The sequence below is a fragment of the Fukomys damarensis genome, unplaced genomic scaffold (genome assembly GCF_012274545.1).
Source record: "Fukomys damarensis isolate Sample0158 unplaced genomic scaffold, DMR_v1.0_HiC HiC_scaffold_18, whole genome shotgun sequence".
NCBI lineage: Eukaryota > Metazoa > Chordata > Mammalia > Rodentia > Bathyergidae > Fukomys > Fukomys damarensis.
In genome coordinates, this window is record NW_022900930.1 from 6,240,282 (window position 1) to 6,255,781 (window position 15,500).

Here is a 15,500-nt window from a genome sequence, read left to right on the forward strand (position 1 = left end):
GTGGGCTATAAAGACCTCTTAATGCCTTTAATGTCTTATTTTGCAGATTTGTTGGAAAGAACACAGTAAACAGTCATTGCTCAACTTTTCCCATCAATGCCCCCTGAACTCTGTCACTGATGGGGAGCACAGAATCCATTTGTATGATTTTCTTTCCCTCAGACACAGTTTTTCCTGGCATTGTTGTGACACCTGCATTCTGACAATCTAGGCAGAATCTCTGAGCCAAAGTGATTTGCTGATCGTCCTCCAAAAGAAATCATCAAACATTTAAAATATAATTTCACCAGAGCAAATTTCAGAGAGGTAGAAATGATTCTGATGATTTTCTCCGGAAGCACCTTGCATCTCTAAAGCTTTCTTCAGCTCCATCTCCTCCCCACGTTCCTCCAGGACAAAGTCACCCAGAACGTACTTACAGGCTATGCGCACTGAAGCCTTCCGACTCTTGGAGGTGCCCAGGTGGCTCCATGCCACGCACTGGCACCAGTAGTCCTCCGGCCCGTGGAAGTCCTCCACCTGCTGCCTGGTGACATTGATGAACACCTCCCGGACCTTCAAGCCTGATGGGAAGATGCAGAAAATCGCTGAGGCCACTGTGTTGCACAGACGGAAAGTGGAGGTTACCAAACCTTTTCTTTTTAATTAACAATTCTGCTTTTAATCAAGGCAAAGCTTTAATTACTTTGACAATAATATAGCACTGCTAATTAAACTCCACCAGCTGAGTAGGCTGGAGAGCATGAGTGTAAGACATCATTCACCAAGGCGGCTCCCATGCAGCCTAACAGTTTTCATAGTACCTTGACTTGGTGTTATGCCTTTGTCCTTCTCCGTATAAACTATGTTAGCAGGAATTCAGTACTAAACTTAACTGTTGGAATGGGAGGAGCTAAATGGGCCTCAACATACCCTCTGCAGACAGTTGCAGGTTGTTTTAAATGTCCTGACCCTAGGATTTGGCAGCCAGGGAGCCTCGTTGTAACACTGTTGCTTGAAAGAAAAAAGAAAAAAAAAAGATGGAGAGGTAAAAAAAGCTGAGAATCCAAGCAAGGGCTGAAACATCAACCTCAAAGGCTCAAGACAACACAGCCAATGGGATCCAAAAATCAAAACGTGAGCCCTGATGGGAAACACAGAACCTGCCCAAATTAAGTCTCACAGGTCCTGAGTGGAAAATGCAAGAAAAAGCCACAGCCATGGGATAAGGAGTTGAAGCAAGGAAGTATTATAGAAAGAGGGCACGAGGCTAGAACTATCAAGACGTGTACCTGCAATGACTCTGCATTTTCCTAATAGAAAATGTGCTTGATTCTTCTAACTGGGGAGTCTCAGCATCTTCCACACTTCTGAACAAGAACTGCCAGCATTTCTCTGTTTGGAAAAATGGTCAGTTTTCATGGAGTGCCCTGAATAAAAGAGGATACTCCCCCCTAACCATGTCAATTAATTCACCACAAATAGGGCAGCGGCCACTAAAACCTACACGCTGCCTCTGTCCAGCACACACTGGCCACCCTGTGCCTTGCTCTCGGATGGTCAGGGCAGGAGGAGCTCAGCATTGTGACAAGCCCTGACCCTTTTCACAGAGTTTCACAGCATATGGAGCCAGTGCACATTACTGTATCTGTGAGATACGGATGAAAAAACTATGACAGAGAGGCCGAGTCACTTGTCCGCAGTCATCGTTTATGAACTGATTGTCCTTCTGCCTTATACTGACAGCAGCAGGATTCAGATGCTTCTCCACGATCCAATGCTGGTCTGTATTTTTGGTATCTAATCTGAATGATGGAGATAACATGTGGTTTATACCTAGCAGTCCCCAAAGCCTCATATGCTCATAGATGGGATTTTGGGAGGTGACTGGTCATGGGGCCTGATGCTCAGGAGTGGATTATTCCACCTATGTATGCGCAGCCAAGTGTGATGTGCAGAGGTGCAGCCTGGCTGGAGGTGGGTCACTGTGCCCTGGAAGAACACATCTCCCTCAGTCTTCCTTTGATTTTGCTGCTGCCTCTCTGCACTGCCATGAATTTTTTCTCCTCTGCCTTTCTGCCCTAACCTTGGAGCCAGAAAACTACGGACCAAATCCTCTACCAACTTTGAGCCAAAATAAACCTCTCCCATTTTAAATTGTAGGTGCCAGGTATTGTGTACCAGCAAGAAGAAACTAAGACATAACATAGGAATGGTTAAAGAAAAATTAAGTGCCTATTTTTTTTCTTTTAAATGTAAAAGGAATTCGGGGGACAGAAGCATTAGTATAATTGGAATGAGGCAAGGACTGGGAGTGCAGAGGATGAAACATGATTCCGTCTTGGGCGGTGGCAGATTGAAAGAATAAGAATAAAGGCATAGGATGAGCTGGATGGGAGAAACTTCCCTTCTTCTCAGTCAATAACATGTCATCTACTGTGTGTGATAAGAAATGGTATGGCCGTATAAATCCCCATTCACAGTCTGAGGTAAAGTTTCTAAATGTGTCAGAGACACCCTAAAAAGCAGAGGACCTTATCTCTCTGCCCCTGGATAGTTTATGTTTCCCTTCTTTGCTCCAATACTGCATTTTCCTTGCCAGTCTCCTCAGGTAACTCGCCTATGAATAGGAGGAAAGAACCTTAAGAGGCTATATATACTGTTGTGATTGCTGTTGATGCTTTTTTCCCCCTCTCTGTGCACTCAAATAAAAGGCTGTGGCATATAGCTTGATGAGAGAGCCCTGGCTCAGCATGTATAAGTCCCTGGGTTGGATGGCCAGCACTGAAAAACACCAACACACAAGTAATCAAGGGGCAAGATAAAGGCAAGGAAAAGGAAAGTCAGTAGAGAGAAAGGATTTTATCACAGAAAAAATAAAGCATGATTAAAAAAAAGTTTGTTACGCTAGAAAGCAGAAAGTAAAGTTGAAGAAGTGGCAATAAGTCTGTGTAGAATGAGTGCTTGCTTTATATTTTATGCTTTGGTTCGAAGCAAAGGGCAGAGACTGTACTTTGCAGAGGAGGAAAGCACACCAAAGCAACATGTTTGGGTGGGAGGTGGAGTGACACTATCACTAAAAGCATGCTACATCTGCTTTGGGGAAGGGTAACCATGGAGATAAAATACATTCACACTATGCAAAACAGGGTCTTCCCAAAGAACCACACGATAGCTTGAAAAGATGGCTGAGCGAATGGGAAACACCTTCATTTTTTACTGTCCCCATTAAGTGTATCTAAATTATCATTTTCTTCTAGGCTGAGACAAGCATCATTTCAAAATGGCTCGGAGTTTTTTCACATTGAAACTAGAAATGCAGGGTCACCACATCCACATATGTAGACATGTTATGACTGAATCATGATACATGGTGTTTTAAGGGTTCCCAAGAGTTATTTTAATACATTGTGGTCAAACATGCAGACACGGCAACGCCAGTCGTGAAAGGAGAAACATACTCATCGATATCTAGAAACAAGAGTCACTGTAAGCTCCTTGGGAAGCATCAGGATAGTCACGAGGTAGAGGAACAGGGGAAATGTGGGCAAGAGCCTTTCTACTGTGGTTCACATGGGCAAGGTGGGCAGGCTTAGGAATGGTTATCTTGAATAATATTAGTAGGTGCTTACTGCCATTAATGACCATCACTGAGGGTCTGTCTGTTCACTGGTCCTGTGGTTAGGGTAGGGGGGCCAGAGACCTAGAGTATAAATGCTTTACAAAGGAGGCATATACCTTCTGGGTTGGTTGGTATGAAAACGAAAGGCAAGATCACAAAGAACTTGCTTACAGACTCTTAGAATTAGCAATCTGACAAGCCCATTGCCATAGGCTCAACAACATGGCCCCAAATAGACGTGATTTCTGCACATGGACAGAGAGCCTCTACACTGTGCTTTGGAAAGCCAAGCAGGGAGACTTCTGGGAAAATGGTGAGTGGTAAGCAACAACAAATCAGCCTCTCCAAGATTTGGAGTCCAGACTTTGGGGAAGAAAAGGCAGAAGATGGATCGCTGGAACCCAGGAAGGATCTAATGGGAAAATTGGAGGTTACAGAGAAAATGAACAGACAGACCTTAAGGCAGAAAATGGCAGGGGCAATCTGTACTTTCTTCTGGCTCCTGCTTTGGGGCCCTTAAGAAAGGAAAATTGAATACATAGATAAACAGTGAAAGAAGGTGACTCCATAGGCCTTCAGAGAAACACACCAGTGCAAGGAAATAGTGGATGCTGGGTGCTAAACTGGTGTGTGACCCCAGTCCAAGCACGCACCTGCTATATCCCCCGGAGAGAGTGCTTGGTCAGATGCTATTCTAGGGAGGTTCCAAATGAACCTCAGACTAAGAGAGGCTGAGGTATGGCTTCACCTCAGGGTGCCCAGTGTTAAACTCCCACAGTGACCGGGTGAAGAACAGCCATGAGAGATGTCCATGGTCAGAGAGCCATGGTCAGGCTGGCAAAAGGACACACACAGTGCATTATAAGCTAAAGGACTGGGCCCAACCCCACAATCAGAGGCCAGGTTCAGCCTGAATTTCCTTAAATTTGAAAGTCCCAGAAGTAGCACCTTGCCCTAATCTTATTGCTGACTCATTGGTGATTACTCAGCATGGATCTGGGCGCTGACTGCCTCCTTTGTCTACTAGGAAGAGCAGAATCATGCCTGAATTAGATAGACACTGTAGACCCCAGAAGATAACCACAGCCTTCAAATAACCAAGAAATATGGGGTTTTTTTTAGCTTTACTTTTGGATTTTCCTTTGGTTGTTGTTCATTTGATTATTTTTTCTTTTTTCTTTTTTTTTTTTGAGACAGGGTCTCACTATGTAGTTCAGACTGACCTGGAACTCACTATGCAGTCCAGGTTGATCTCGAATTCCCAGCAATCCTCCTGCCTCAGCTTCCTGAGTGCTGGGATTACAGGCGTGCACCACAATGCCCGGCTCCTTTGGTTATTTCTTTCTTGTTTTGTGTGTGTGTGTGTGTGTGTGTGTGTGTGTGTACATTGTTTTTAGGGCTTTTTGTTTTGTTTTGTTTGCTTCTTTTTTGTTTGTTTGTTTTGTTTTCTTCTTTTTGGCCCTCCTGTCTTCTTCAGTTTCTGGGGGCTTGAGTAATCTTCTTTTCTTCTTCAGACTTGCTTCTAATCCCTTTTTCTTCTTTTATTTCTCCATTATTCCTCCTCTCCCTTTTACATTTTATCCCTTCACTACTTAGTTTTACTCTCTCTATAATCTTTTTCACCCACTTTTTCTTTAACGTGTTTCTTTCCAGTTTTGGTCCTACCTTTACCCAATTCTACAGACATTCTTCGGCTCCCGGTGTTACTATGTCACACTTCTCCCTCAGCTTTCTCATATCATAGTGATTAAGGTTTCAAAGTTTCCTTTCGCATCCTCCCATTCCCAAGCCCTGAATCTTTAATAGCATAACCACAGAGCTGTTAATTTTTGAGAGTTAGCTCCACAAAATTACTGCTGAATTCTTTTCTGTCATTAACAGAGATACTGCAGTTAAATTTACTATATATTAGCTGTAAATCAATACCAAGGTTGCCTTAATGTTTGTATCATAATTGACAGTTTCTTCTCTAGGAATAGGGTGTTTTTTATGGGATGTTAATATTTAATTTGTCTTAGGCAATACTACCAGTAGCATCAAGGGGGCTGGCCATAAGTCACATGACCATCTTATAAAAGATGCATTATCTCTGTGGATTAGGTTCTTTTTCCTCTTAGTACTTTTTCCTCTCAGTCCTTTAATATGAGGTCTTTAGTTTTATCAGACCATGCCCTCTAGGAGAACTCTTGGAAAATCAAGACTAGTTTGTACCTACTATAATTTGCCCTAGTATAATGAAATAACTATTTTAATAAGACAAACTTTTATGAAACTGGTGTATTCTTTCTCATATCTTCACTTCTGTAATATTTATACATGGTTACATATGTGTATGTGTATATGTGTGTGTGTATGTATATATATATATATATATTTTTGTCCACACAAGAAACATCCAAGAAAAGTGACTTTTTCAGAAAGCTGCTCCTCCATAATTTTTCTCCACTTAAGTTCATTCACCAGTGTCTCCTGCAGAGACAGCTATCTGCTTCTGCATCTCCAGAGGTGGCAGCTGCCTTGTTCATAGAAAATGCTACAGTGGCACAAAAAGTGCAAACAAATAAAAGATGGCATCTCATAAATAATAGAGCAATGTACCCAATAACGTGCATAACTATAATAAGAATAGAAATCCCAACCCTTTAAATTATTGTGAAATTATACCCTTCAGCCTTTGTTATAGAGTCTTACAGAATTTAAAAATATGACTATGGTACTGATATGCTAATAAGCCTTCTACACCGCTGCATAGTTTAGTTGTAGATACACTAATGCTGGCAGCAGATGAATAATTGCTCTGCATGTACTAAACATAACAGAGCAGCACAGAACTTCATCATTTGTCAGCTTTATTTGTTTAAATGAGAAAAATGCTGACAGCAGTTATTGCTGTAATTCCCTTATTTATCAGATAGAAAACACTAGTTACTCTAAACTGGTCTAATCCTGCTGGGAGACTAAAAGAGAAATTTCAAACTAATTGAAGGAAGAGAAATGTAAAAGTAAAGAGGAAAGAAAAAGAAGGGAAAAGAATCAAAATAACTTGATAAAAGGGTCACAGAGTCTTAGTGTGGGATCCTATTCTGTTCTGTGGAAAATAATTCTGGTGCACTATTATACACTGACTGCAACAGCAGCTTCAACCCAGTGCCTACTCACAGCGTCTCCAGGTCTTTTATCTGGAGCTCATAGAACCACACAGCTCGTCTCCTCTTGCACTTTTGTCTCTTCATTCATTTGGAGAATCACAGCAGTAGGGTCCTTGTGTTGCTAAATCGAAGAAGTACTTTCAAGAAGAGAGAAAGGTTCCTTCTTTCTCTTCTAGGGTGTATTTCCTATCCCAAACCATAGGGAAGCAGGAGGATACTAAGAAATCGTGTTTCGGTTGAATTGCTTTTTCATCTCAATCTCTGGGTCTTTTGTCCCCAAGTTTTATGAACATCGGAATCACTTTCCACGTTGTAATGTTTTGTAATTGTTTGGGGACAAACCAAGAGAATGATTATTCAGCCTTTTTCTTTAAGCAGATCTCCAAAGAACAACTCTGATATTACTTCACGAGTAACGCAGAGCTAAGAGCTAAGTTCTTGGCTAGAAAAACCCCAAACAAAAATGAAAACGAGAAACCCTTCCTTGCTTCCAGGATCCTTTCTCTTGGGCTCACATTGTAAGGTCTCAGCCCCCCTTACAGTTGGATTGGGGACTGTGGTGGTCCCTCCTCACCCTACTGTTTATTAACAAGCAAGCAAACAAACAAACAAAAAAACCTGCCCAGTTGGCTGGGAGCAGTGAGCCTAGGATGAACATAAAGCAAATTTTTTTCACATATTATAGCCCAGGAATAGAGCCTAGAAAATATACTTAAAGAATGGGAAGCTCCACTGTATTCTGAATAACCACATTTGTTCTTATTACTATTGATAACTTGTAATTCTTGTTGGCGTTTTACTTTTATTAATTTCATGCATTATTTTATTTTACCCAAACACCTAGTTACCTTGATTTCTGTTTTTATTATTATAATTTTGCTGCACCTCCCATAAGAAACAGATTAAAGATATATAATAAGTTTTGTCACACATTTGCCTTTAAAAAATATACTGAGAGCCTAGTCTCATATGTTCCTGCCCCATGCAAGGTACTTCAATGGGAAGGCACTGAAAACCTGCACCCACAGTGTGGTGTGACAAGTGTCAGGATGGCAGAAACAGAGACTACAACAAGATCCTACAATGTCGGCTCTAACGTCTCCATGGAGGCAGAAGAAGCCTCTTGGAGTTGGGCATCATTCTACCGAGGAATTTAAAGCTCTGAAGTCTTCCACTACACAGCCTGCTGTATAAGGCAATGACCTGGGGCTCTAGCAAGGACACATGATGGTCATATATTCCAAACTCTGAGATACACAGAAAAGCTGCCATAGGATGCACCTCCACATCTAGAGGGAAATTACATGTCTTCAGGCCAACATGCTACTGAAAATAGTAAATTAAATACAGATAATTAAAAGGTAGAACCATATTTCATTTTATTGGTAGATGATTAATTAGGGCTAGATGTGCTTTGGCTCTTCATCCTAGCAACAAGATTAAAATGTATTCTGACCAAAAAAATAGTCATCCTTGAGTGTGCATGTGCATTATGCTTAATGAAAACTCTTTCATTTCCCCAGGATAATAAGCACTTCACATATTCCTCAGAAGCACCACAGGATCAGATTTAAGTACAGAAACAAAGAATACTCCCAAGCTCTCCAGTTTTTTCCACACCAGAGATTAGAATTAATCAGCTCAGGTGTCTGGCAGAGGAAAGCAAATTAACTTGATAGCATTTTCTGATAACAGCAAGAAGAAACTTTAGAAGAGGAACTGGACAAGATAGGGTTCTTTAGAGGACAGTGGACAGCGTCTCATAAATGGCTTCTACCCACGGCAGGCTCAGGAGGCTGCCCAAAACATGTTTGAGATTTCTGCCTCTGTGCTCCCCTCAATAGCTTTCCATTCCGTTCCCACTGGAATCACCCCCTCCTGCCAGTAAGTCATACAACACGTGTCAGCCACAGTGCTATCATGGGCTCTGTAAATAAAGTAAGAATTGAATATGCACTGAGGAATGAATCACATGCAAAATAAAACATTACGAAAGCTGAACAGTTACTTACCTGTTAATAACACTAGCTCTCTTTATATTTTGGAGATTGCAAAAGTCTAGAATCATGGGTTTGCTTTTTGAATAATTACCAGTCACTTACCATCATTCAAATAGTAGTATAAAAGAAAATTTATCATTTTCCAGGCCAACCCCAATTACTGTAGATCATGCTGTGGGTGGATCAGGTATATCAGGTTCTGTAGTTCTCCCAAAAATGAAACAGACACTTACTACAGCCGTTTTGCACACGGAGGAACTGAAGTGAATGTTGCTAAGTGACTCAGGCACCCCATAAAGCCTGTGAAGGGAGAGCTGCACTTCCACCATGGCGGTTCCTAAAGCACAAATATCCATGCTCTTAACCCCCGGGCAATCTCCAGGGCTTTTGCTCCATTTTGTTTTAGATATTTATAATTCCTACTTCAAATAAATAAACATATCTTCATATATGAACAGACGAGACTGAAGAAAATCTAAAGATATTGTGGAAAAAAATTTTAGGGTTTGGAATAAATCTCAGATCAATATCAGAACTGTTATTAAAGAGATTAGCTGCTTGCCAACATTGCTGAGAATGTAGTGAGAAAAAATGGTCGCCATATTTTGCTGCTGCTGTTGTTGAAGAAAGGTTAAATTAGACACCAGAGACACAGCCATCATACTCTGCCACTGGTTACGGGGGGAATTCATAATATTTTCCTACCAACCTTTTAAGAATCTGTCAGACTTCTCTGAGAAACCAAGCAATGAGCTAAATGAATTCGAGAGTAGGGAGGGAGGATATTTCTGTAAAAGTGAGCTTTAAATCCACAAACTGTCAATGGAACACTTGAGAGATTGATCATTTCTATGTTCTCTGTTCTAAAATATAAGCTTCCCAGATGTGCCTTGGTGGCTTGTAAATCGCTGAAGGTAACTTCAAATTAATGGTTTTCTGGAGGACGCTATATTCAAATCCTCATCACCAGTACTGCAAAGTTCTGAGATATAAACTCTAAAGATTTACTACATTTTTATTTCTACTCTTCGCTTTTTTTTTCCTCAGCATTAACCTTTTATCTCCACAGAGAGATTCCAGTTGTTAAAAAAAAGGAAATCACACACAATGCAGTCCCTGAAATGATATTCTTTAAAAAGAAAAATATTAGTTTACTGGAGTTGAGACTTTTCCCATAACACATCAGAATGCACATTATTCTACTCATTAGAGTTCAGCATCTCTGAGGTGAAGATAAGAGCCATGGAGCATTGTTAAGGGAACTCTTGTATTTATTGAGCAGTAAAGAAGTGGTTTAGCTGCTTTGATAACAGCGATTCCCAAGAGGCATCATAATCTTGAATGCCAAGATGGGTCAGACTGGTGGTGTTGGTGTTGCCAGAATATGCCTTTGTGTGCGTTTTGTGATATTAGAGTTCTTAATTTTCTGTTACTGAATTCCCCACCCTTTTATGGGGCACATTCCTGGGTTGGGATTACTTCTCAATTCCAAGCTTCCAGATGGTAACAGAGTCAAAACACAAGGAAGAAGAGTTCCCCTATTTCTAAATGAAATGAGGCAGAACAAATGAAAGAGGACCCCTTAGCTTGCTCAGAGTACTGAAAGTGTACATTACAAAGAGGTATAGCTGTGCCTGTGCAAACACAGTAACTCATGTCAAATAAATTGTACTTCTGCAGGAAAGAACTCCAGCTCAGGGTTTTCCAAGCTAAATTGCATGAAAACACACAATCCTTTTTCTTCTTATTTGAACTGTTAGATGACAGGGCCAAATTACCAGAAAGACCAAAGGCAGTTTGCAACCTTTAACAACTGAAAGGACTTACTGCTTTCAATTTGGAAACAAAAGATTGTGTCCACGGCAAGCACTCCCAGGTCGTACACATTTCCCCTTAGATGTGTAAAGAAAGCACACCCTAAGTAAAGAGAGTATAGAAAGTATCTGCTATTTCAATAATAAAGAATATATTGTGCAAAGATAAGAAAGGAGTTTGCTTTGGCAGGTCTCAAAGAAATGTGGACAATTCATTCACTCATTCTCATTCTCTTTGTGTCTGTCTGTGTCTGCGTCACTCTGTCTGTCTCCTCTCTCTCTCTCTCTCTCTCTGTCACATCAAATATGGCCCCATTGTCCTTGGCCCCAAAGTGTCATTCAGGCCTCCTGGGCTGGTGGGAATTATCTTACAGAGTCAATCAAAAGCCATTAAGTCTGTAAAGATAGTTAAGCACTGTTCCCCAGCACTGCACTGGAGAGCCCAAGGGAGGAAATGCATCTATTTTCAATACCTGAGGCCATTTTGTTTCCTACTTTAATTGCACATTTATATTGGTTTGGGGTAAAATAGCTCCACTCATGTTGCTCCTGTTTCTACTGCCCCACTATTAATACCATGCGTAGGAAACATACCTGCAGCGTCTGGTAGACAGTGATTTTCATTAACTATACAGAAAACTGTTTAGGGAGGGACATTTTTTTCTTATTGATTCAATCAAAATTACTTGGAAGAAAAGGTTGTGCTTATTAAATTCTTTTCATAAAGGTAACCATTAAAATTTAAATTATTTTCTCAACATCATTTTAAAAACCTGGTATATAATCTCTTATGATTTTATCATTTATGGATTTTTCCCAGATCCTCTGAAATATGTAACTTTTATTTGCTTCATTTTTTTTTTAAATGGAGAAAGGAAGATTTTTTACTTGAAGTAAAGAATGTAATCAACAGTGCTCTCTGTAAGACAGGGAGTTGCCTAGCAATGCTAGGGGAATTTAAAGGGGGAAATAATAACAAAACAGAATGTTGTGAAATTACAAGAGAGTGTACTGTTAAATTGGATTGTAATAGTTATCAAGAGGCCTTTAAATTAGAACAGATATAATAAGATTTTCTAGCAGCATTATAAAATTGGCTGATGATTTCTCAAAGTTCTTTTTATTTAGAACAGTTCACCCAATGGGTTTCTGCTATTTTGAGTTCATGACTGGGCGAAATCTAGGACACAGCCACCTGAGAATAAATTCATAAAGCCACAACTGGAACCTGAGTCTTTTCTAGCTAGGCTGAGTATAAAATAAATCAACTTTTAATATTCTGACATTGTTTTTCACGCTATCGCTTGTATGGTAGGATGCTGGTCTCTGTTTTCAGAGTCCTCCTCTGAACTGTTCATACCAAGATAAGTGAGACTGTTATGGTCTCTTACTTAACCTCTCCCAACAGCAAATGGATGTACTTATGTCTCCCCTACAGCTCAGCCTTGGTAGCACAAAATTAGAAACCTGACAGCAAGATTTGATTTGTACTTTTTATTTTCCTTTCTTTCAAGAATAACCCTTCCTTCTAGAACAAAAGTATAACTGCATCCTGGGAATGTCTCTAGATCTTTAAATGTTATAAATGCTCACCTAGTGGTGCAAGAAATGACATGGAATAAGAAACTGGCTTTACAAAGACGGCAGGAACAGCCAGACATAAAGAAGAACAACTGGAGTGTGTGTAGAAATATATCCTTAGGAAACTTAAATCCTAAATAGATACATAATGGAAAATGATGACCTGTATGCAGAAATCCATCCCCGTGTTAGCAAGGAACTTGTGGACCTTTTCATGGGGAAGGAGACCATTTGAATATGTAGAGAAAAATGGCTTGTAGTGTAGAAGAATGCACCTGAATCAACATAAGAAAATCTGGTTTCTAGAAACAGTTATGCTTTGAACTAGTTGTACCTCTTGGATTCCAAGATTTTCTATATATAAAACAGGGCTAGTAGATTTTCATTAAAATCTGTTTCAGTACCCACATTCCATTCCATGATTATACGGTTGTGTCCTCAACAAAATTTGTAAGACAGGCTACCCTTTTTTCTGCCTCGTACAACTGTCATTCCAAACTCGAGTAAATAGGGAATTATGATAGAGATTTGGGGCATTTACCTTTCAAAGTTTTGGATTTCCAAGGCAATCTTAAGTTAGTTGAGAACTACATAATGATTATTACTAATTCCTATATGTAATGCTTAGTTCTCTATATTTTCTTTATTGAGCTAGAGATGAAGTATTCACGTGGAGATCTTTTTGAACTAATCTCCCTATGGCTTTGTAACTCGGCTATTTGCTTTGTCAAATGTGGATCCCCACTCCCACCCCAGAACACATCCTTCTTTGCTCCTGAAGAGATGAGTCTCCAAGTGCTCTCCCTGGTTCTGCTGTCCCTTCTCTCTTCTCTCTGGACCACTTTCCCATCTCCACTGCTTAATTCATTACTGATCACCAGATACACTTCTGTCCCCAGATTCTGCATCCTGATCTGTATCTTTTTATTAGATCCCATAAGCAATTTAAACTCAGCCTGGCAAAACAGTCACAGATTTTTTTTTTTTTTTGCCTTGTGAATATAATTACTTATACTAATTGCATTTGCCTTTTAGTAAGAGGTTAATTTTTATTTTTCCATATTTATTCAATCAGTCCTATGATATTAACTAGGCCTGTGTTGATATTTATTGAAGTTCTTACACCAGACTTCTAGTTCTTGTGTTTTGTGACCATTACCGCAGAACCAAGCTTCCTTTCCTTTTACCAGAGTTATCCAGGTCTCACTTCCCACTCTGCTTCTTCATTCCGTGCCAATCTTTCCTGTCAGACCCAAGCTTCGAGATGAAGCTCCGGCCACGGTACTTACACACCAGTTCCCACCACCGAAACATCCACAAAAATTAGTAACGCTTCTCACTCTTGCATTAGAGGACGTCCATGCCTTTGATTAAGTTTTCTTTCTCTAAATTGTTGCTCCCCTACATTCATTTTATATTTCAACCAAACCAAATGTTTTGCCTGGCAAATATTAGGCTTTTTTATTCATTAATATCCATAAATTTAAGGCCATCGGTGCTCCTCTCATTCCCTAGAGGGTAACATCCTCTCTGTATACTTGGATTCCATATTTATCAATACCCTTTTCAAACATCATCGCTTGTATAACATCTTCCTGAAAGCCCTTAGATGTGAGCTTTTCTACTAATCCTCTAGCATCATAAGCCTCTCTTTGGGCATTTTCTCTAACTTCATCAGTGCTGTACTTGTTGGTGTGTTTGTCTTATTCTTTTCTGTGGCTGTGAAGCCCACCCACTTGCCTATCTCTAAATACTCAGAAAGGTCAGACTTAGTACATCGGATTTCACTGCTATGCACATCACTGATGCACTGTTACTAATTATACTGAGGCTTCCTGACTGAATATCTAATCTGTAGTAAACTGGCCAAATCAGAGTTAATAAAATCAATAATCTAGGCTAAGACCAAACTGGATCCGATTGGAAATTTTAAAGCATAAAACACTTTGTCATACACTAAAATATAAAAAAATTATACATTTGTAAAGGTTTCAAGTTGAATGATCCTGCATCATGATCCCAAGTGTATTGTGAGTACTCAGTAATCATTAGCTAGCATGATCGTAATTCTCATCATCATGACTTATCCATTAACTATCCAAACTTATAAAGACAGCCCTGAAATCCTTTCATATTGGAGATCCTGCCAGAACAGTGATTTACTTTGGGACCTTCACCACACAGTCATCAAAAAAAGCTTCCCAGGACCCAAGACAGCACAAGCTGTAAAGAATAAAGTATAAAAGAATAAGATCTAGGACTAAAACTTAAAGGAATTGAAATATGGCACCTAAAATAATGCTTGATAAAAAGATTTAATATTTGTCTCAAAAATATTTAAAATTCTACAAATGAAAACAGTAAATGCTGGCTTTATTTCCAGTGAGAATATTAACTTACACAAAATGGTAAGTGCTTAAAGTTATATGCAGTAAGGAAAATGCCTTCCATATTGGAACACACCGCTAAGGGAGATGTAGAGTCATTTAAAGAGAAGACTGAAATTTTTATGTCTGGAATGATATAAATACAACCTCATTCAAATGAGGTGGTCTCCAGTCGTTTCCAGACTTGTAACAAGTTGAGTCTCTGGGGCGCTCCCAGGGCGTCTCCTGAAGCACCACACTCTTACCTGAGCTCTCATCTAGACTCTCCTCAGAGACGTGCTCATTCTGGTGGACCCACTCGCCGTTGCATTTGAAGAATATCTGCATGGCTGGCCTCGCTTTGCACCTGAGTGCAATGGGGTTGCTCTTGATGATGTAAGCATCATCTGGCTCCTCTACGAAATGAGGCAGTGTCCCGGGAGCTGAGGGGATGGATTCAGGAAGAGCTTCGCCATTGTCGGTTCCTGCAAAATGAAGATGGCATCAGAACACAGTCTATACTGGTAGCTTGTAATTGAGAACACTACGCTGGAACCACACCAGGTCTGAGAATCTCAGCTGAGAACTCTTCATTGTGTGAACACAGCGCACTTGTAAGCTCTGCATAGAGCAACTATTTTCTAAAAGCTAAACTGGCATGGCATGGTTATGTCCAGGTGGACATAACTTTATTTGCTGAAGAAAATATAATAATGATTATGAGAGCCCTCAAACTTGAGTGTCTGCAGAAAGAACTGAGGTAAACATTTGTGGAGCTTGAGGCTGAGTATCAAAATTCACTCTGGTGAATGGTTATGCAAGACGTCTCAATACGGACTTCAAACCGCCTTATTACCTTGAAAGTGTGGAGAGACCGATGTCCTACCACAGATATGTGTGAATGACAGCAGAGATGGTAGAAGGCAGCCAGAAGATAGTCCCCAAATTCCAAACTGTCTTTTCTAACCTATGACTTTGAAGACTGTCTG

At 40.1% G+C, this 15,500-nt stretch overlaps 1 protein-coding gene across 1 annotated transcript in view; it reads right to left on the reverse strand.

Annotated features, from left to right (window-relative positions):
* The window catches only part of Unc5d (unc-5 netrin receptor D), a 222,611-nt gene extending 207,506 nt beyond the window's left edge, over positions 1 to 15,105 (reverse strand). Inside the window, exons 1-3 of the mRNA XM_033765579.1 lie at positions 15,060 to 15,105; positions 14,778 to 14,996; positions 420 to 563 (exon numbers count right to left, since the gene is read on the reverse strand). Coding sequence (XP_033621470.1) covers positions 420 to 563; positions 14,778 to 14,996; positions 15,060 to 15,105 — 409 coding nt within the window. The remainder of the gene's footprint in view (positions 1 to 419; positions 564 to 14,777; positions 14,997 to 15,059) is intronic.
* Positions 15,106 to 15,500: the final 395 nt, after the last annotated feature.